The sequence below is a fragment of the Zootermopsis nevadensis genome, unplaced genomic scaffold (genome assembly GCF_977971745.1).
Source record: "Zootermopsis nevadensis isolate Lab colony 2312 unplaced genomic scaffold, Znev_1.0 Znev_ptg000021l, whole genome shotgun sequence".
Taxonomy (NCBI): Eukaryota; Metazoa; Arthropoda; class Insecta; order Blattodea; family Termopsidae; genus Zootermopsis; species Zootermopsis nevadensis.
Genome location: NW_028259153.1, coordinates 7,638,235 through 7,660,918, shown reverse-complemented (window position 1 = coordinate 7,660,918; position 22,684 = coordinate 7,638,235). Strand labels below are relative to the sequence as shown.

The window sequence follows — 22,684 nt, the reverse complement described above, 5'->3', positions numbered from 1 at the left end:
AAACAAACAAAAAAAACAGTGAGAACAAGATTTGTTTAAAAAGGTAAAGAAAAATGCAGTGATATAGAACCCAGATGCTATTTTCAAACATTAGCGAGAAGATGTCATTAATATTCTGTTGTGAAAAGAATCTGGAATGTGCTAAGGAAAAATACACTGCTTGCTGCACAAGAAAAGAGAAAAGTGGGTTAGCATGGTTTAAGATTGATATTTGGAAGCTGAGAGGGATGAGGAAAGAATTTTAGAAACGTAAATACCCTCTATGTAGTGTCGATGATGATGCTGTCCATTGTACTTTTAAAATGTTCTGAAACGAAGATTGGTTGGGTTTTGGGGGAAGGAAATTCCTGGGTAGAAAATGGCTTATTGTTAATGAAGAGGAAACTTATAAGAAAATAAACTGTATAAACGATGCAGAATTAAGAACTGTAGGAAACACCTGTATAAGATTAGATTTAGATGAGAGAATAAAATTAGGAATTTATAATTTAAACTGGGAAGAGGGAATAGAAATGTCGTGATAACAATGAATATGGTGAGTAAGAAAAGAGGGGTACTTAGAGATGGTTATATTGGAGCTTCAGACCGCGAAAACCTGGTGATAGGTGGACACAGCCTCTGTATGGAGATCTCAACAAAGTAAATGACACCTGCCTCTATGCTAGAACTGAGGATGACAGCATGTCAGTACGAAGCAACAGTAGTAGTAGCAGATCACGAACTTAGGTTGAAAATAGATATGAAGTTATATGCGTGCAGTGATTTTGTTTTGTAGAAGATGGTACTGTTTGTGAATATCTTCAAAATCGTTCTGATCAACATTTGCATAATTCATTTACATAACTTCGTGTTGATGAGAATTTCAGTCATGTTGATTAATAAAGTTTGCTGAACTTTTGTAAATACATTTTTTATTAATGTCTTTATTTTCCTCTTTGCTGGTTAATATTCCAGTTGGGAATAATCATTGTTAAATAAACAAAACATAAATTAGCTCGCGCCACGTAAATCAGCACTTGCTTACATATCTGTGGCGAAGTACGATTAATTTATCCATTCATTGTTTTATAACTGGCGTCAGTGTTAACGGAAATTAAAAAAAATTCTGATAAACGGTTATACATCATCTTTGCAAATAACACCAAAAGCACAACGCATATAAATTTACTACATAAATTATGCCAAAATTAAATGTAAAAACATAATAACGACGAATACGACCAGACTCCTGCAAAAAGCAACAATAAAAAACCGGCCACCTGACTCCAGACTCCGCCATAGGCGCCATCATAGAACTTAATTTCAAATATTTTCCGCTTCGAACGAACTCATACATTCAAGCGTGCACTGGCTATTATACATAGAGTAAACTTAACATCTAAAAAATTAGTTTATGCTCCACAGTCATCCTAGTTTTTCTTGTAATTTTATGTGTAATAATGAAAAAGTGAACAACTTTTTTAAATTATAAATTCAAGACTTAACACCAAAAACACCACACAGGCTGCTAAAATTTACACAACTAACCTAACCTAAGCAAATACATCGGGTTTGAATGATTACATTCCTAAGACGTCTTGGGAAGATTCCATATTCGGTTCTTGCCTGGAGGCCGGCTAACCTAACTCAGACCATCTATGGTTTTCCTCAGTTTTATCGAGGCAAATGCTGTAACAGTAGCTTAAAACAGGCCTTAACAGCTTCCTTCCTCATTCCTCTGAATTCTGCTCCCATCTGATATGAGCGGCTGAGAATCCATCTGTATGTAAGCAAACCGTACGTCGTTTGACCAACTGACGAAATTTAGAAGTTTAAGTTTTAAGGTCTTTTACATTCTAGACTTGTTTCTGTCTTTAAATAAGCAAAAAATTATTTTTAACAATAACAACACTCTGATTTATATCAATAAAAGTTCAAAATATCAACAAACCACCTGGTCCACAGCTTTAACAACTGTCATAATTTATAGGATTTTAAAAAGCTTATTAAATGTGTATATTAATGTAACTGTTGCAACGGAGTGAACAGAACCGCTAACAGGCCCGTTGTCCATTCCCCAGACCATAAATTTGTTAATATGGAACAACGGTGGAATAATACCGACGGGTACACCAAACGACTCGAAAAGAGCCTGTCTCAGTACCACTTTGTCCATCACAAATTCCACATGGACTTCCCTAGGAGACGCCGGCTACTAATCGCTTGAGTTATGGCGCGGCCTCAGTGTATATTTAAACATGAAATTAATATGTAATATTTGTTACGTTTAACTAACTTCCTGTAGTATGAAACAAATTGAACAAATTGAAGCTATCCCGTTACATGCCAATGTTGGCACTTAGGGGAGAGGTGGTCTAGACCTCCTACTACTTCTTAACCTCGGCCCTAGATGGGGATGCGCGTTTTACCCCTGGGAAAGGACCCCGGTGCCCGTTGGACATGAGGCTGGGTGTGCCCCAGAGCCGGTCTGGAAACAGAGGCTAGAGGACATTCCTCTGCCTCTGTCGGGGATCAAACCCCGATCTCCCAGTCCGTAGACAGTCATACTGAGCTACCCGGCCCACCGTAATTTTATATAACCTGCTATAGAACGCCATACATAAAACCATTGGGTCCACGCAGTTTAAATTACAACCAGTAGGCTTAATGAAATATCTCAGATTTCCCCGTCATTAATTTAACCACTTTCTGGCGTTCTCTGAATATCACCAAGAGGCTCATTACAAAGGAGATCTCAAACATAAGTGGCTTTGACCACATTTTAAAGTCAAAGAAACCTAACGATTCCAACAATAAAGCTGGTTTATTGCGAGCGAGCGCAATTAGACTAAAGAGTCAGACGATCCCCCAAAACATAACGCATTAAGTTTGTTTCACGGTTACGCTGTTTAGAAAACTCACTGTATAAACTAGTCAGATGCAATGTAAATCATTTAATACCTGAATAGTTTTGCAAGCCATACTTAATAACCAATGATTCCATAACATGAAATAGATGTTCCTCAGGAACATTTTTTGCAAAAGACGTATTCATGTTGAAATAAATTCTTATGACACTATTAATAAAAAGGCATTGGTCGGATTTATAATTTAAAAGAATTGTGGCAACACTTGCGAAAAAAATATTTGGACCCTTTCATGAATAAAAAGGAAACAATACGACCGAATTTAGTTTGATATTAAAATTTTAATGTGGAAGTTTCAAGTACATAAGAAACGCCAGTCATTAAACGCATACAAAGTATTTCTTCCGAGTATGCAGAAGAAAATAGACTACAAGATGGTAGTCATACTGTAGATTTAATCCACAGAACTTAAAGAACAAACAAATACTTCATTACATCAGAAAATATTATGCATGCTTCTTCCAGGATGTTTTTAAACTTCTTTACTGCCATAACAGAACATACAAAGCCCTTCAATTAACTTCCAACTCTCTCCTTAACAAAAAATTACAAATTAATAACACGAAAAAAGTAATGTACTGGAATTCTGTAACAACCCGAAAGCCAACTGCAAAATTTAACGAGATAAGCAAAACACGTTGGCATCCTGCACACGACGAGATCGATGGTGGAAACTGCGGTAACCATGGCGACGGTCCAGTAGCGAGCTGTGTGCTGCGGGTTGCATGGCCTGGATACAAGGGGTTCAAGTGGCAAGGGGTGGGGCTAGGTTCACCGGCTACCGGATTTTCAAAACCAGGAGCTGAATGTTGCATGGGCTCACGTTTGACAACCTCCAGGAACCCCCACAATATCAACCCTTTGTAGCAATCGTGGGGGGGGGGGGGGGTTGGTGGTGTGGCGGTGACTTTAGCCACTGCGTACAGTCTCTCTCGCACCCAGAGGGCGGCCTAACGAGCCAATTATCTAACTCGCTACAAAGCAGAACGTGGTGACCTTTCAGCCCTCCTCCGCCATTTGGTCAACGGGCTGACACTGAATTGTTAATTACAGTGACTGACATGCAGTCAACACCAATAACGATATTAAACAACTATGCAACATATTGATCAACTTCGTTAACAAATCCTTTGATAGTTGCTTTAGCTTCTGTTCTTTCGTTTATTTCAAACAAATGACGTGACGATGTTTAACGAGAATTGTCGGTAATGAACTTCCTCACAGGACCCCGACAGACTTCTCTATTCTGAAAAGTCCTAGTATAAAATAGCAAATTTATATATTTTCAAATTCGTAAAGTATTCTCTGAAATGTATCACACTGTTTGTTAGTTAGTTGTGTAAATTTAATAATTGAATAACTGAATACCAACTGAAAGAAACCTGCGATTAGCTGAAACAGCGGTTCTCAAACGGAGGTACCAGTACCCCTTGGGTTATCAGAGACGGTTTTCAGGGATGCCATAAATCCTAAGTCATATACATAATCACAACATTGATTAAACGCGAGCTTTGAGCACTCCTGTGTTATAAACCGTTTTAAAATGAAACAGCATACTTTCCGCATTTAAAATGTATATAATAATACCATGTACTTTATTTTCTATTAGCAATGCAAATGTAGGCCGTGTAATTTACAAGTTTCTTTGTTTCTGCATAGGGCACCACATTTTTCTTTGACTTCATAGAGATACCAGGAACAAAAATTTGAGAACCCCTACATTAAAGAATTAGATCGCGTCTAAAAAGAGATGTGAATTAAAGGAATGCAATTATGATGATGATTTAGATAACTACAATAAAAATTTAAAAAATCCGCCAGCAAATAAGAATAGGCCTATAGATCAAAATAACTAATTGTATAGCATGTTATTCATAACTGAATGAACGTAATCTAAAAATCATTTAAAAGTTATAAAAGTTAATTACAAGAAATAAATCTACATTCTTTTTCTTTTCTTTGTGTTTTTATGGTCATCGCTGAGATTTCTGAAATAAAGAAGAAAAGGTTTATTATTCTAAAAGCGGCGACAATAATCGTACCAATGTCTTTGTTTCTTCCGTATTATTTATTATCATGCTTTCCTTCTTCCATTTTTGATTTATTTCTTTCTACTTTCTCCTTCTCCACCAATCTTCAGTCGCAATCGCAACTGAAAACGGCTGCATAATCGCACCTATTAGCTTCGCCAGGTACAAATGTCTGTTCGCCCTGCGTCCACATGTAACAACTCCAGAACCAGTGAACATATTTTCATGAAATCTGATAAAATAGAGTTTTACTAAAATTTGTCAGCACGTTCCAATTTCAGTTAAAATCGGGTAACAATAATAAGTCACTTTACATGAAGACCTAGAAGCATTTTGCATGTGGAAATGACTGATTTGAGTAATCATTAGCCCAGGAAATTAAATCATAGGAAAATCCCAACTGTACCACAAAGTTTAAAGGTCGAATTCTGGCGAACTCACCAGAACTGTTAATCTTCGCGTACACTTCCTAAACCGCGTGTACATTTTTCTTTTTCCATTAATGTTCGTATTTCACGTGTTTACTTACTACGAAGCGAATGGAAATCAAGAAGACCAGTGGTCACATCTCGGCATTCATTTAGAGTGAAAAGTATCGAAGCCTCCAACCTGGTTGCGAGGCTCGAACCGGGTACATCACGACTGAAAGCAACTGTAGTACGCCTGAGATAGATGACTTTTCACGACGGTCCTCCCCTGCCCCACCCCCAAGCACATAATATCCATTATAGTCTGCAACACTGACATAAAACCACTGATTCAACTATTCACTGCAGTAATCAAATACAGTTAATCTCTTTAACGCCTACTGCGTTCTGTAACACTAATACGTTCATTTCTGAAGAAATACTCGTGGAGTTACTACATTATATAACGACGCCGTTGCATGGAAGGAGAGTAAAACAATTTATAACCTTTCTAAATTGTGTGCAAAACTGCTTCAAATCAGGTATGGCCAAGCCTGTATGTGGGATGACTTCTGACATAGAAATTCTTTTCACTGGCTATATAAAACTTTTATACAACAAAGAAAGCACAAAGTCCTATTAAATGCCAGTGATGACGATAATCTGAAAGCAGGAGAGAAAACTGTACATGTTCATGACTCCGGAACTAACTAACTAGATGGCTTAATTAATTAATTGATTAATCAAAGCTTATAACCTATTACTGAAAACTGTTCCATAAATAATTGTAGGACCAAGCTGAGGCTGGTTATAATAGAAATTATAAATGAAAGTCTTCGAACACAACATTCAGCTAAAACTTCTATATCCTATGTGTATCAAATATTCTGTGACTTCTCACGTAAGGTTTCTTTTGCTACCGACAGACTGACCCCACGTGGTGTTACTATTCCCCTCACGAACTCCTATAACTCATTCAGATTATTACATATGACCTATACTCCATGGCTCCTCCCCCTCACTGTAGTGTGTTTTGTACCATCGTCTTCCAGAAGTAAGTATAAGCTCTTACAACACGGAATTCCATCACCAGCGACCCTTTCTCATTGTTAACTGATGAAACTTCGAATGTCTGTAAATTTTCACTTTTACCTCTAAAGAAACTTCCACGTTTGACAATAATAACTGTCAAGAACTACACACACTGTACAAATGGCTGTGGATCGTGACAACTGTTAACCAAGCATAGAAGGCAGTGGCTTCGCGATCAGAAATGCAAGTTATACGGCCAAGAATCCCTGAACAGCGTTAAGCAACGAATATAATCATTTATGAAAGACAGGCTCACATAGTCATAAACATTAACTTATGAATATATACAAATAGATTATTTCGCTATAAGCTTTGTCTGAACAAGAAGACCCGTTAAACAATGTCTAATTTGGTTTTTAGAAGATTGCCTTGACTTCTCAAATGGGCCTTCTCCGAGGAACATTTCTATATTCAGTAAGAAATGTCATTTTCATTTGGCTATTTACATTCTGCTCTCAGGCTCTGTAACATTCTTTGTGTGTAGTAATATTAACCACATTTAAGTCTGAAGTTTCTAAAGTCGTAGAACTAGATCAGCTATCTCATTTACAACATCATTTAATTTTGGCAATCGTTTCATCTGCTCTGCTAGATGGTGCTTCCCTCTTCTCTTCTGACATCCACTTTCAAATGTTCTCTTAATTTTTAAAGGCCCCATTTTCAAAATAAGAACTGATTACTAAGATAATAGAGAGAAAAATCTATGCGCAGCAGTGAACCCAACAAATTCATATTCAGTAAATAAATTAATTAATAATAAATACAAATTGATTATAAGATAATGAAAAAATTGCTTGTAGTAGAGAATCCAGCAAACTCAATATTCAGTCAACCATATTTCGTCCACGCACAAAATAAACACAGCGCTATCCACAAGCACACACAATAAAAACAATATAAACACTGGAACACTGGCCGAGGAATCATGTTACAAACTGAGTAAATCGCAGTACAGAAAGGTGCCTAAGACAAATTAGCAACAGACGTTACGCAGTCACAACATTTATCAGCATCAGACCCAGAAAGGTCAAAGATAAACACATTATTTTAAATATAAACCCCAATTGTTACGGATGGTTAAGAAGAAGGAAAAATAAACATGCCCAATCGCTCCTGTTTAATCCTTCACAGTATTTTATTATTTGTGTGTATTATTTTAAAAACAGACATTAAAATCATTCTCAAAGCTGAAATGAGCTTTACAACAATTCCATGTTTTCGCATAAAGCAGTAAGTCAATAGAGTATGTCTTGAAATAAACTTTTTTGAGGCCTCTTATGTTTTAAGGCCTTGAGCTGTAGCTTATTCAGCTTATTCATAATTCCGGCCATATTCACGCGTCTTTATTTATTACTTAATGTAATGCCAAAAATAAGTTGTTTCTATTCATTAATGTTGCTCATGAACTGAATAAAGCGTAATAATGTAAAACAGAATGCTCTATCGGCACTGCTGTAAAAATGGAGAAACTGGCCTTTAGGAAAAATGAACAAAGTTACAATACAGAACGGGGTTTGTCGCTACATTTTGTAATGTTGCGTCAAATGCAGGACCCAAAGGAGCGAAACACGATGTCATTACCTCGCAATCACTATCCTATAAAGCAGAGAGAAAATGCGCTGCCATGCATGCCCGTGTGGTGAAACTTTGAACTACAAAATATCTCTTGCGCCAATGTTGGTCATCCGTGCCGTGCATCTATCGGTGTTGGGGGGGGGGGGGGGAGCCAACTAGAGCCATCTATATACAGTGACTTCAAATAACCAATATGGCTAACACAGATAATCACGACATAGATGAGTAACATCAGTTTATTGTATACAGTATGGCAGCTGTTGTAAGGTTGAAACGTCGTTTCGATGAAGAACCACTTGAAGCATTGGTGCTTGCTTGTAAAAGGAAAAAAACAGAAGACTTAGCAACGACAAAAGATGAAAATCCATTTACAACAATTTTGAATTTTGCGGGTACTGTAAACAATCGGGTAAATACACACACCTCTACTATTTTCACTAGATGGTCTACTTATTATGGTTTGGTTTATTTATTTGTTATGGTTTATTTAACGACTCTGTCAATAGCCAGTTGAGTCACAGAATTGGAAAGAAATGGTAGTGGTACGTTTTGGTCGACTTTACCCTGGTCCCTGTTCTACAGTATTCTTGTATCTCTTTATGATTGTGTTGTGAGTAAATGGATCTCTATGGTACATTTGTCCAGATGCTCTTTGCACACTCACAACAAACTTAATTTTACCAAGCGACAGTGAACCAGGTAATTGTGGTGACAGATGTGACAAACAGACACAAGTTTGGGTTCCCTTTACACCACAGGAATATATACAGTAAACATCAGAGAAAATTAGTTACTAGTACATTTGTAAATGGTAAATAAACTGAAGATGGCTGTCATCTTGGATGTTGCACTGTGCAGTCTAGTGGATGTTGACCAACATCAGGTTGACGAGTCCAATCACCCTAATAATAGAGGCAGGAATCTCATCTGAAACATAAGTCAGTAGCTACCAGGCACTACATGGTGCAACATCCCAGACAACCAACTTTCTACTTGTTATCATGACTGTTTATATTAGTATTTATACTACAGGGCATTCTTTTAACCTATAGAATTTAAATCTTCCATGTATTAATAGAAGCTTAAATGCCTTGTTTAGAATAGAAAGTAAATACAGTGGATTCTGGTTAATTGGGACACATTGGGACTAGAACACTTTGGCCCAATTAAGCGGCTGTCCAAATTATGCGAAGTTCCACGTAAAGAGTTAAATTGGTTTGTCCTTTAATATTTGTCCAAATAAACAGTTGCCGCCTATTAACCAAAGGCCCAATTAATCAGAATCTACTGTATTTCCTAATTCTGTTGTTACAATGCAGTGAATGTGCAACTGAATTAACAGTATACTGGATTCAACTTGTAGCTTGGTATTAGCACAGAGACTGCAAATGGTAGTCTGGGATAATGTGCAAATATTTTTTTCTATGTATTGTGCATTGTTATTAGTGTTACATAACATTTCCTTCCAAAAATTTTTTTTTGAGTCCATTCATAGAGTGCTAAATTTGTTCCAAATCTAAAAACTATGGTGGAAAGGGAATAAAACTCATTATATCATTTGTTTATTTTTAATTCTATAATTTCATGGTTATGACTCATTTTCAGGAAGATGATGTGGCATCACATGTTAGTAAGGTCCTAAAGAAAGACAAAACAAAACTGGGACTGAGACATAAAGCTGATGTGACTGGAAAGTTGCGAACTGAACTGAAGAAGTTGGCACAGGAGAACAGACTCAAGGTTAGTGATATGCAGTCTTGATTAGCATAATATTATACTGCTTTTGGACAAAATTGTTGTCAGTGTTAAATTAGAGAAAAATGTAACACTGGAGTCAAGAATTAAACACAGTGACTAATACAGATGTCACGAGTTCAGTAACTATATAATCAAGGTTTTCCTTCAGCAGTTTCTCACAAACCCTGTTGTTAAGTAGCCTGAAGATTCACACCTCTCCCCCCCTCCCCCAAATAGTTTGTCACCAGACCACATCTAGAATCAGTATTCTGAGTTTGGTAACTAATTACTTTTCAATAAATGTTTTGCAGTGTCACTATCTGGTATCTGTGACATTTCTAAATAGAACTTACAACTTCTTCTTCTTCTTCTTTTTAATCTTAATGGTCAGCTTGACCATCATGACCCCATCGGGTGTTTCTTGCAAAGTACCATGGTGGTTTCGCCTTGCCTTCTGTGGCCATTGTTTACCCACCAGACTGGAAGAGGAGACAAACAAACATCTATGTCTTGAGTGGGACTCGAACCCACGGTCACAGCAGCCAGGCGCGCGAGGTCCATGCCTCAGACCACGTATAACTTCTTTGCTTAATGTTAATTATATTTGTTCACTTAAAATCCTGTATTTATTAAGTCTAATTCATGAAAATAGGGAGAATTATTTATTTACAGCCTTATGTTTACAATGGAATGTGAGGACGAAATTGAAATAAAGTTCTGATGATAGCAAGAAATGCAAAGAAGGCTGTGGTGGGGTCAGGGGGAGTCTGAAGTCACATGTCCAATTTTGTGCTGGTGCATTTGCGTCAGTCGCCATGCATGTTTTCACCGTGATGAAACTTTTGTAATTTTTCACCACCAAATAGAGAAAATCTTTTGTTGTAGTAAACCAGATTCTGTTATTTCATATGATAAGCTAGTTGTGGTTTTATTAATTTATTTAGGTTGTGAACTGCTTTCGAGATCTGAAGGATTCAGATGTGTTGGAATCTGAAAAGGAAACCAAAGTTTCGACTGAAGATGGAGAAAAGTCTATTACTATTGTCGATGTTGTTAGTCACATGAACGATGAACAAGAAGGTAACTCACTGTTTTCCAAATCACAGGTTAGTACTTGTACAGAAATAAATTTAGGTGTAGACGCTATAAAATTATTATAAATCCTCACAGAAGTTGGTGTTGACAGTAATAATATTTTAGTAGTGTGCTGTATTCCATGTTTCATTGGCTATTTACCAACCAGCATTGTCATTAGAACTTCATTAATGTTTTGTAACACTTATGTAGATGTTCTTTATGTATGCATCACGTCATGTATGCATGTTTGAACATTGTATCTGAATGGACTAAAGTACAAACTGAATAAATAAGTTTTATGGGAAAAATTGTCAACCATACCTAAGAGTTATTTGATTTGATCAGTGTTCATAATGTTACTAACTCAGGTATAATAGTTCGGTAACTCAGTCAGTATAGTGACCAGGCTTCAGGCTAGACAAATGAAGTTAAATTCCTGATGCGCAAGAGATTTTTTCTTAGTTATCCTGTCTAGACTTGCTTTTGGAACTTGCCTAGTGTCCTATCCAATGGGTACTGGGAGAAAAGTTGGTCACTCATCTCCATCTAGTACCAAGGTCAAAAAGAATGGAATAACCCCATACATCTTCATGGTGTGATGTTTAATAAGTATCAGGGGCAACTTTACTTTACTACATGTGATCTACTGATACTGCAGTAATACAGAATAGCATTGTGGGAATTCAGAGGTGGAAGATAAGACACACACTTGCACATGTACATTCTAAATTAATGTATTTCGCTTATAGTTAAAGGATGTTACGAAGTTTTGATTGATACTACTTTGTAGTGCTTGTGACTAGAAAACTATAGGACCACGTAAATTTGCTATTGAATATATAAGCAAATATTGCCATACTCATTGGTATCATTCTGTAATTTCACAGTTAACAAATTCCCTGTACCTTATAATGATATTCATGGACAACAAATTTTAACATCTGAAGAGAAGGTTTAATACGTTGGGAAATATACACATAGCAAAACAAATCTTATACTTACAAGACAAAGGTTTCACAGAAACTGAACTCAATAAAATCTTCTTGGGAAACAAGCTGTTGTCACTTGTAGATGAAAGCCCAATATTTTAGAGAACAACTCTGCTTCCATCATCAGGAGAATGATGTTGAAGGCAAAGATGGTCTCTTTCGTGTTTTGGCTTCTGTTTACAACTGACATGGCTTGTTGATTGAGAAGGTTTTATAGAATTCTTATTCATTTGTCAGAATTTGACTCTTGACTAACGTAAACGTAATAACCATTGTAGTCACTGTAGCCTAGAGTTTCCCACCCAGTGACTTCAGTGGGCAGAAATAGTTGCTTTTCCCATAGTCCTTTTACTAAGCAGATTACATCAGCATTCATATTTATACCTCAAATTTAATCCTTTGAAGCCAAATGGTACCTATATGTCCCACCTTCTTCAACAGTTAGTAATTCTTCATATTGTATTTTATGAGTTTCATATGATTCTCACTTAAACAGGCAGTAGTATTATATTTTGTTTGTAGTACAGACTAAATCCATAAATAATATTTAGTCAAGCTTTAGTTTCAAAGGAGTGGGAGGTGCCTGATTTGAATTTTAGCTGCTGAAACGAAAATTATTTATGACTTTTTGTGTTTCCTCCAGAAGAGTTCTAGAATATAACCTAAAAAAAGATATCAGATTCCTCCCATGTCTTGTCTAGCATGTCATTCTTTTCATTGTACATTGCATAATAGCTGCAATCAGTGCCATACTACACAGTAACCAAATAAAGAAATGGCCTGTAAAGGAAAATAAAATTTTCCCGTGCTTAATTAAGCATGTCATGCAGACATATGGGGAAGTGGATGTGTAGTTCCACACACGTTCTTAACCTGTGCACTAGATGGGACTGACTGGTTACCTTCACATCCTAGTTGCCCCCCCCCCCCCCCCCCCCCCCCTTCCAGAAGGAAACCCCAAGACCCATTGGATGGGAGACTGAGTAACTGAAATGGCAAAGGTTCTGTAAGGGTAACAGTTTTCTTCCAGCTGATGATTCATTCTCTTATATCATCTTGGAATAATGTAATTTAAGTAAAGCAGTCTCCACATTTCACTAGGCAAAGCTGGACCTTGAAGGTGACAGCAGTGGACCAGATGCAGGTTATGTGTACGACTTGTACTACACCAGTACAGTGGGAAGTGATGCACTGATTAATATAGAGACCCTGAGTGTGCACCCACTCGCTCAGTCAGACTGGGAGTATCACAATCCAGAAGATTCAAGTGATATGTCAGCAGAAGAAGAAGAAGCCGAAGATGATTCCAACGATGAGAACAATTGGCGTAATGATTATCCTGATTCAGATCATAGGTTTGGACAGTTAATTTCTATTATGTTAACAGACAGAGTATGCAGTATGACTCGCTATTAAAAGCAGAGGTTGGAAGTTGTCCACTAGTGTTACTTAAAATGAACTACAGAACAATGTTGATTTTATTATATATTTTTTATGTAGATGATTGTAATTCTTCTTTCTCCTATTAGATTACAGAATATACATTACTAGGTTTTTTCTGAACATTTATTGCTGTTAAAACTGCTGTAGGGAAGCTTAACTTAAAAATGTCAATACAAAAGCATCAAAACATGTGTAGCTAAGACCAACAGTGTATTCAGAATGTGGGGGTAGGGTGGGGGGTGGTGGTAATATTTTCTCAAATACAAGACCAACAAGCACCTTAATTTTGCTGATAACAAACTTCATGGGCAACGTTTCTCTTGAGACGCTGATAGTATACGGAGCTGGTGAACAAATTCCACCTCTTTTATAGTACCTGAATGTCCATTACCATGTTTACAAGACCCCACCACTGAACCTTATCCTGATTGGTGGAGCTCTTCCACTATCACACTCAATGTGCCTCATACATACTGCCTGCCCTGTTTAAGACTTTCATTCAAAAAATGTTCAACCATTACACTACTGCAATGTTTGCAGAAACATTAGATAATTCTCAACATTCAATATGGCTCTCCCCCAAAAGCCAAAGTTGCACAATAATATAAAAATGCTTCTCTAGACTTAAATTGCTTTCATCCTAATTTGACACTATGTTTATATTCTTATATGTTTGTGTATAATTCTGTTTCCTGAATGTTAGAAAACTTAAGTACTGGTGAGATAAAGAGAGATTATAGATTTTCTCTGCTTAGAACTTTGTCTTCTGGGGATTACTCACATTGATTGTGGATGGTATACCAGTGTTTCAGCAAACAAAAGTCAAGGTCATACAGACTATTGCCACAAAATCAAAGGACAAGTACTAGCTTTGTTATTTATCATTCCTTTTCTAGCACCATCTGTCACCAGTACCCTGAAACTGGAGTTGGCTGTTGAACTAAAGATGAAAACATAATAAAACAAAACATAAAATCTTCCGCAGTCCACCTGTTTATATTGGCCTGTATCCATTTTATGCAACGTCACCCTAGTAATATCTCTGTGAATAAAATACGTTGTGTATCACTTTCTGATTCATCCTCATTTTATGCTACATAACCTTTGAAGTTAATGCAGCATCATGAGATAAGTGACTGAATAACCAACCAAGTTAATTTTTGTTTTCAGTTTTAATGAAGATAGCATAATGATGGCTCTGCGAGTTGGAGACTTGAATCTCAGTAAGTACAGCATTGATAAACACATGTAAAGAGTATGATGTAAAGCTTTCATGGTGACTAAGTATTATGAATTATTCTTGGGCTATTAGCTGTGTCAGGTGGTTGAATGGAGAAAACACCAACGTTTCCATTCATCCACCTGACACGGCTAGTAGCCCAAGAAGAAATCATTATACATGTAGGGAGCTTTCCAGTAGAAAACTTGTTATACTGGAGGATGCGTAAGGTTCTATTTAGGAGAAAACTGTACTATAATTAAAAACTTTAGATATTGTAGAAAACTTTTGTGCACATGTGGTGGTTTATATAAAGCCTATATTAAATTTATTATAAAATGTTGGTCTAGTTGTAAAATAAAATTAAACTAAATTTAATGTACCCTTAAAATGACTTACTGGAATCTGTGTATGATGCACATGATCCCATAGACTGAGGTATCTCATACTACCCCCAACCGTAACAACAATGTTACCTTGCCTGAGACCCCCAAAATTGTGCCTGGATTCGTAGTTGGAAAATAATTAAAGAAATACAAATAATTTCTGCTACATGGTATATGTCATCACCACCGGTTGATGACTTTGAGTTTCAAGAATGTAACAAATTTGTAATTGGTCAGGCAGTTTTTTGCATTTACTTGATAGATCCCACTGAAAGAATCTATACTTTGTTGCAGGTGGAGAAGACGACCTGTCAAGTGATGACGCAGATGAAGACTTTGTATATGGGATGAGTGTGAATGCTCAGGATGTGGCGTTGTATGGGGAGGGATATGCTAATTATAAGGCACGTAAGCTGAATGAATTGTATGGCAAGGAGGACTCTGAACATGATGAGGAGTACAGTCAGGAATGTAGCAGCGATGATCAGGAAGATCCTGCCAGCAGATTTGTGTAGTCATTTCCCATCTTGTTTTTAATTGAAATTATTAATCTTTTGTATAAATATCACTATGTTTGGTTTTAGAAAATAGTATCTGCTGTCTCTGTAATGGTAAATGTAAAAGGAACACCAATATTGAGTGTGGAGTGCAAACTGTTATCGAATATTCATATTTTTTATGGTGCCATTATTCCTAGACATGTAAAGTTCTCAGGTGAATAGAAGTAACAATTACATAAGTACCTGTTAACAGAAACAGAGTTCATTTATTATTCATGAGCTGTTTCATATAACATCATCTTGTATTGTGATCTTTAAATTTATATCATGATGTGTGACATTTTTTAAACTTTAGTATTTCCTGTTTTGGCTCTATAAAATGTTTGACAATGGTTGATTTGTCGCATCACTAGTTAACACTGGGAATTATTTATTGTTTAAAGTAAACGTTCATAGTACAATGAATTTGGATTTGGTTTACACTCATTAGATGATTAGTTCTTATTCTGACAGTTTTTTCTGTGGAATTTTCCAAGTATGGAGAATAGAATTAAAGGTTGCTGAATTTGATCTCAGCTGATTCCAAAAATAATTAAAATATGGAAATTAATGTCAGAAGTAAACCGTTTGTTTAATGACAACAAATTATTTAAAGACAGGAAGAAATCTAATTCCTGATACGCCATGAACAGTAAACAATTTCCAACATATTTATATCAGAATTACAGTATTTTCATAGTCCAGCCTTGTACAGTAGGGCACCGCTTATATGGCAGGTTAGGGACCAGACCCCCGCCGTAAAGCGAAAATCGCCGTAAAGCGGATCTTTGCCTTTTTTCACTTGCAAATGCATATCAAAGCCTAATAAGATGTTTATACTATCATACAGTAAGTGCACAATAGCGCTAGGCCTAAGAAAACGATATGAAAGTAAAATGAATATCAGTAGTACACACATTGTGGCTCGTTTGATCTTCAATCCACACAACTAAAAGTTTTTCCATGTCAGCAATAAGGCTATCTCTTTTTCTTATGACTTTAGAGTTCATTCGTGTGGCACTTTTAATTTCATTTAACACTTTCTCCTTAGCGTTCACGATGGCACTAACAGTTTGGTGAGCTAGGCCTAGCTTACGTTCTATCTCGGCCATAGACATGCCTTGTTCACGAAGTTTAATTATATCTAACTTGGCATTTAAAGTAAGAGGCTTACAACTCCTCTTTTTATCGCTACTACCCTTAGACGTCTTTGTAATTACTCTGTAGTAACACAAAAATATTACATAAATATACAGTTTGTAATAACTTTGAAAAATTGCCAGAAATACGGAGACGCGCAGCGCACAAAAGCTGTAAACAGACTGAATCAGCGACGAGAAGATTGCGCCGGATGCACTTCTCTGACTCAGCTGTTGAGCGCCGTATTAGCGAATCGCCGTAAAGCGGAGCGCTGAAAAGCAGGGCCCTACTGTATGTTCAAAGAGAATATAAATGAAAACATTTTCATTTTAATGGTCTGGAAATACATGATATTTGCTATCATATCTTTATGAGCAATTCTGCACTGTGATCATTTATTTAAATGTCACTGTCAGCATCAGTGATATTTGGATTGGTATACTAAAGGTTTTGGAAAGTAGGATAGAAGTGGATACCCACGAAAATTCTGAAAAAAATATTGTTAGCAACAGCCAGAAACAGAAAGGTATTGTGGTAGTATCATGCATGCAAAAGTATCAGAAAAAGCTCGCCAGATTGCGAGAAAATTCAGAGTACTTAGAGCTTTCATATTATAAATATTGCTAAGTAGCATACTTTTTTTATCCGTGGCGTAACAGCCCTCTGAGAGCCAAAGCCGACTAGCTGGCTGCTGGCCTCACGTTCACATGCCTAAGCAGAGGTGAACGATCATCCAACCAGATACAGAGTGACGTGTGGTCAGCACGACGAACCCCCAGCCATTACTAGTTTTCATGACCGGATTACGCTACCCGTTGTAGCTCCCCAATTTCCTCACGATGCTGGGCTGGCACCGGTCGAAAGCTCATGAGAAAATTTCTTCTCCCCCGAGACTCAAACCAGCGCATATTCCGTATCGCCGGTCCGAAGCATGATGCCTCAGACCGCGCGGCTACAGTGTGGGACAAGTAGCATACTTAAAAAGACTAAATAAGAAATGTACAGGAATCAAACAATCGAATACGCAGCGTCCCACATGAATGCAAAGGAGTGACAGAAAAACCAAACCCAAACCACCAAACATGCAATTCAGAAATGGGAGAAATATTCTGTGTACAAATTAGCAGAATACTCTTGGAACGTGGGTTATCAAATACAATGGGATAAAGCAGGATTCATCCACAAAGGGAAGAACAGGTTCATTAGAAAACTGAAATAATCAATATTCTTCAGAATAGCAGGACTCCCTCTGCTTTGGTACAGAACATAACCTAACATCTAACAGCCACTTCTGGACCAGTCCATTGATCTATTTTTCATTGCACTAGCTTTAATATTCAAATGGTCCCAGGTTTGATCCCGCCTGTCACCAGAAAATGAATCTGTCAGTATAATGATCATGAATCACCTGAAGATGGGAACAGAACCAGAACACTGTCTCCAACAGACGTACCGCAGACAATGGACAGTGTGCAACATGTCTATAGAATTTTCATTACAAGCTAACTGACGATACAGAGTTTACACCTTACAGACTGGCTGAGTGTCTGACGTTTGGTTGGTCACATGGGAGTAAGTGAAATATGTATGTAAATGTATTATTAATAAATAAATGTATTTGTACTTGTGTTCCGTAATCTTCGGGATTGTTACAAGAATTCACAAGTAATGTTGGCGGTACTGACTCTGTAATGAGCTGGGATAGCTCAGTCAGTATAGTGACTAGCTACGGGCTGGACGACCGGGGTTCGATCCCTGACGGGGGCAGAGCATTTTTCCTCTGCGTCCAGACCGGCTCTGGGGCCCACCCAGCCTCCTGTACAATGGGTGACGGGGTCCTTTACGGGGGTAAAGCCGGCCGGGGCGTGATGCTGACCACTGACTGTCGAGGGCCGCAGAAAATAAAGTCGTGAACAGTAGCGAAATTGCAATTCTGTTACTTAAAGAGAATAGCTGGCATAGTGGGCATACACGGATTCAGGTGACTCCGATATAGATGAGCACTTTGTGTGGCAACAAAAAAAATGGTAAAATTCGTTGAGCAGTAGGTCCTCAAGTATTCAATAATATCTTTGTTATTATGCAAGTTGAATGCTCAACAGTAACCCCCCCTCCCCAAATTCGTTATTTTGTGCCAGTGAATCTAGCTAACAAATATATACTCTTGTGGTTATTTTGATATGAAAATTTTCAAGTCCTAGTGTCCCAAATGACCTTTCTATCAAAAGTGTTTCCAATTTGCTTCCCTATCCATGCTTTGTGCCCTGCCAATCTGAAGCTCAGTGATGCAACCATTCAAACAATACTACAATGAGTGTACAAATTATGAAACTTCTTACCACTGCTGATAAATTTGCAGCAGACGATTTAATTAAGAAAATTTCACATATTAATCTGTTAATTTCAAATGTTTTAAAATAAGTAATTTCATGTCAAACACAAATTAAATATGTGCATGTGGAAAGTTTTAATTCAATATATGGATTAATTTCAAAATTAAGGTCTATCTTAAGATTCCCAATTCAAAAGTTTTGAGATATTTATATATTGTACAGAGCTATATATTTTCTGAAGTTCTATTGTTGTTTTGTGACAATGCATTTTATAAGAGACTATTATTATTCAAATAGTATTAGACAAAGGTTTGTCTATAATTTGCTTCCTCCCTGAGGTGTGTTAGCTGAGAAAATAAAAGAATCTATGACACACTCACAGAAGCTTTTATAGCAGAAGTTTTGACCAGTTACACGATTATTTTTATAGATTGGTTATATTTTAAATAACCTAACAAGTGTTAGTTGTGTCTCATATGGTACATTGGGCTAATTATACATAGAACAACGCACGAGCACCCATGATAACCCTATCCAAAAAGTTGTTTACTTCGGCCAGCTGACGAGAGAGATCAGAACAAACATCAAGCCGCTGCTGTTTATGGTCTTCAGACAAAACTTGTGTCATCATCTTTGCTGCAACTTTCCTCATTCTCAAATCTTGTCAAAATCTTCCTCACAGTATCTGTCCAAATTTAGTTCCTCTGCCATCATTTGTACACTTAATCGCCTGCCAGAACGAACCAATAACATCACTTTTCCCATATTTTCATGTCTATGAGTTTTCGGTCGTCCAGTTATTTTGATGTCTTGTACATCTTCCCGAAGCTCTTCATACCTCTCATGCCACTCAAAGATACTCTACTTTTTCATAATATCAGCAAAATAATCCTCTGTTAATATCTGCAGAGTTTTACTAGCGCTTTTGCCTAACTTTGCACAAAATTGATGTTAATGCGTTGCTCCAACAACCAATTACTTATTTTTCTGCCAGGACGAAAACACACGCTTGTGTGGCTCTACCACTGCCTCGCTATTGCTGCTTTATTTGCTTCACCAACGCACAAGACGCAATTACAGCCACGTCATAGCTTAGTTATTAGCTCACTCTCTACTCGATACAACACATGCATGCGGACATTCCGGTAACTTAATTGTCACACCTCATATATATTAATAATAACGCGTTTTACACAGTAGCGAACTTTTCTTATGGGCTGTACTACATTTAGTTTATTACTGTATCTATAATTACTACATTTGCCAAAAGCAAGCACTACAGAGTGCAAATAAGAAGAGTTATGATTTATTTATAAATTATTATAAACAAGATCATACCATTTATTCTTGTTTTCGAGTCTTGATATAGGCTATTTTCTTCCTTATGATGCTCAGAAATTCTGGACGTTCCAAACGCGTAACGAATATCACGGATTCTTCCATAAGGAAAAAGGAGCATATCCTTTTAACATCCTATGGCGTCACAGTCTTCAACAAGTTTTAAAAACACGTTTAGGGGGTACAGGGCGAGCAACGATACTAAGTCGCCATAATGGTATCAAATGTTACAAGCAGTAACAAGATGTAACCAACAATCCATTCACTTGTTTCCATATGGTCCGCCAGACTTTCGTGTGGTCAGAACCGGCCTTAGGGGTTGCCGAGAACGGCGTTCGCCCAAGACACCGAACCGAAGAGGGAGCGAAACTGATTTCGGTATTTCGCGTAGTAATATTTTCTTCTATTAACTAAGCGAAGCCGAACATTCTTGGCGATTCTAAACAGCGGCAATGCGTCCGGCTGGCATTTGAGAGGTGCCCGGTTTGAGTACCAGGCCGACATCGCTTGCCTCAATCAGTTGTCGGTTGTTTTAGTTTGTCTCAACATGGGATTACCAATAATCAACGTACTATAAAGCTCACATACGACAGATACTATGTAAAATCGGCAGTTGATATAACGTCGTAGAAAAATTAAATAAGAACCACTGCCATCAAGTATCATTGTAGTGTGTTTATAGATTTATAATTATCGTATTTTGAATTGTTGAAGCTTTATCAACTGCATATGTTATTTAAAAGCGCGATGAGATAAACAGGCGATAGGTTTTGTAAATTGTAAGGGATTGGAGAGGAGGACGTGGTCTATGCCAACCTACTTTCCCGGAATTTACTTTGAGAAAACAGCATATACCTCGCTTAGGGTTTGCACACTAAAACAGGGCAAGAAAATACATTTATCGTGCTAGTATTTACCCTTTTTCTTTCTTTTCTTCTTCTGACGACAGGTCCATATGAACAGGATCCTTCTTCCATCCTTTTCTCAGACTGGGACCTGTTCATATACGTTCCTGGCAGATGATCCAGAAGTGGTTTGCCATTGCCTTCTTCTGTGTGTGAATGGAGTAATTGTTGGGATGGCACGGAGAAACCAGGGAAGCCCCCGGAGGAAAACTCCGTGTTGCCTAGACCACGGCCTTGCACAACACAAGTTATAAATTCGGGCACCGCCGGGAATCGAACCCGAGACCCCAGGATTACAAGGCCCTGACAACCTGAATAGGATGGAAGGATCCTGTTCATAATATATGGACCTGTTGTCAGACAGAACAATAATAATAATAAGAATAATAACCCATAATTTTAATTGCCACGCCACGGTGGTCTAGCGGTTAGAACGTAGGGTTGTAGAAACCGCTGTGGACCTTCTAAAAGTTTTATCCTGGCAACTGCATGGGATAAGGAAGACCTTGAGTGACCTCAGACACTGTGTTACCGTTATGTTAACCTCTTCAGTGATGCGTATAGGAGTTTTTCATATATACTGAGCGAAACAACACTCAGTAAAATTAGCAAGATAATCCAGCCCACTGCTGTTTTATCTACCACGAATTAGGCCTAGAACATGAGATGTCCAGGAATTGAAGCCCGTACCTTGTCGATGAGAATCTTGCGTTTCGTTGTTAGGACGAGCATTTAAATTCATGTGAGATTTCAGGTTCTCACGGCGGCGAATATGAAGATGGCTGTCTTCTGGGTTGTTGCGCCGTGTGGCCTGGTAGATGTTTACCGACGTATCAGAGGTCTTTGGTGCCATCATAATTTTCGTCCTGATGATAGAAGCAAAATGTACCTCTGAAACGTCGGTAAACCTTTACAGATTACACAGTGCAACAGCCTAGTAGGCACCATTTTCAAGTAAATTAATGACGAAAGTTTTGGGATTTGGAGAATATCTGCTTTAAAGGAAACTGTAATCATATATCCGATTCTAGAGGATTCTATTTTAACGTAGGGTAATAAAGAGCGACGTGTTATATTCCACGTGCCGGCATTACGTTCTTCTGTTTCCAGGAACCTTGAAGCGGTTATCAGTTAACTGACTTACGTTCCAACGTTCTTTATTGGTGGAGGGGCTTGTTCACATGTACAACACAAGTTTGTGTTGGTTATTTAATTATTTCTATCAGTTGATCATTCTACACAAGTTTCCTTCACTTGTAATTCCTTGTTTCGTGCATTTTAATATTACAATTATTTAAGGATGGACGAAGAAACGTACTTAAGGCTCCTGTCGTTGGTGTCTCCATTAATCGTGAAGGATACTGTAATGAGAAAAGCTATTCCACCACACGAGAGGTTAACTGCTTGTCTAAGATTTCTTGCAACCGGAAGAAGCTACGAAGACCTGAAATATTCTACAATAATATCGCCTCAGGCTCTCAGCTATATTATTCCAGAAACGTGCGATGCTATATATAAAGTTCAACATAAAGAGTACTTAAAGGTAAGGAAATAGAACAACTTTCAGC

The 22,684-nt window shown here is 37.5% G+C and overlaps 1 protein-coding gene across 1 annotated transcript; it reads left to right on the top strand.

Annotated features, from left to right (window-relative positions):
• The first annotated feature begins 8,192 nt into the window (after positions 1–8,192).
• fs(2)ltoPP43 (female sterile (2) ltoPP43) lies at positions 8,193–18,177 on the top strand. Its single transcript, XM_022084332.2, has 6 exons — positions 8,193–8,419; positions 9,616–9,750; positions 10,692–10,853; positions 12,915–13,168; positions 14,427–14,479; positions 15,156–18,177. The coding sequence occupies exons 1-6, from the start codon at positions 8,261–8,263 to the stop codon at positions 15,374–15,376; spliced, it is 984 nt and encodes a 327-aa protein (XP_021940024.2). The 5' UTR covers positions 8,193–8,260; the 3' UTR covers positions 15,377–18,177.
• Positions 18,178–22,684: the final 4,507 nt, after the last annotated feature.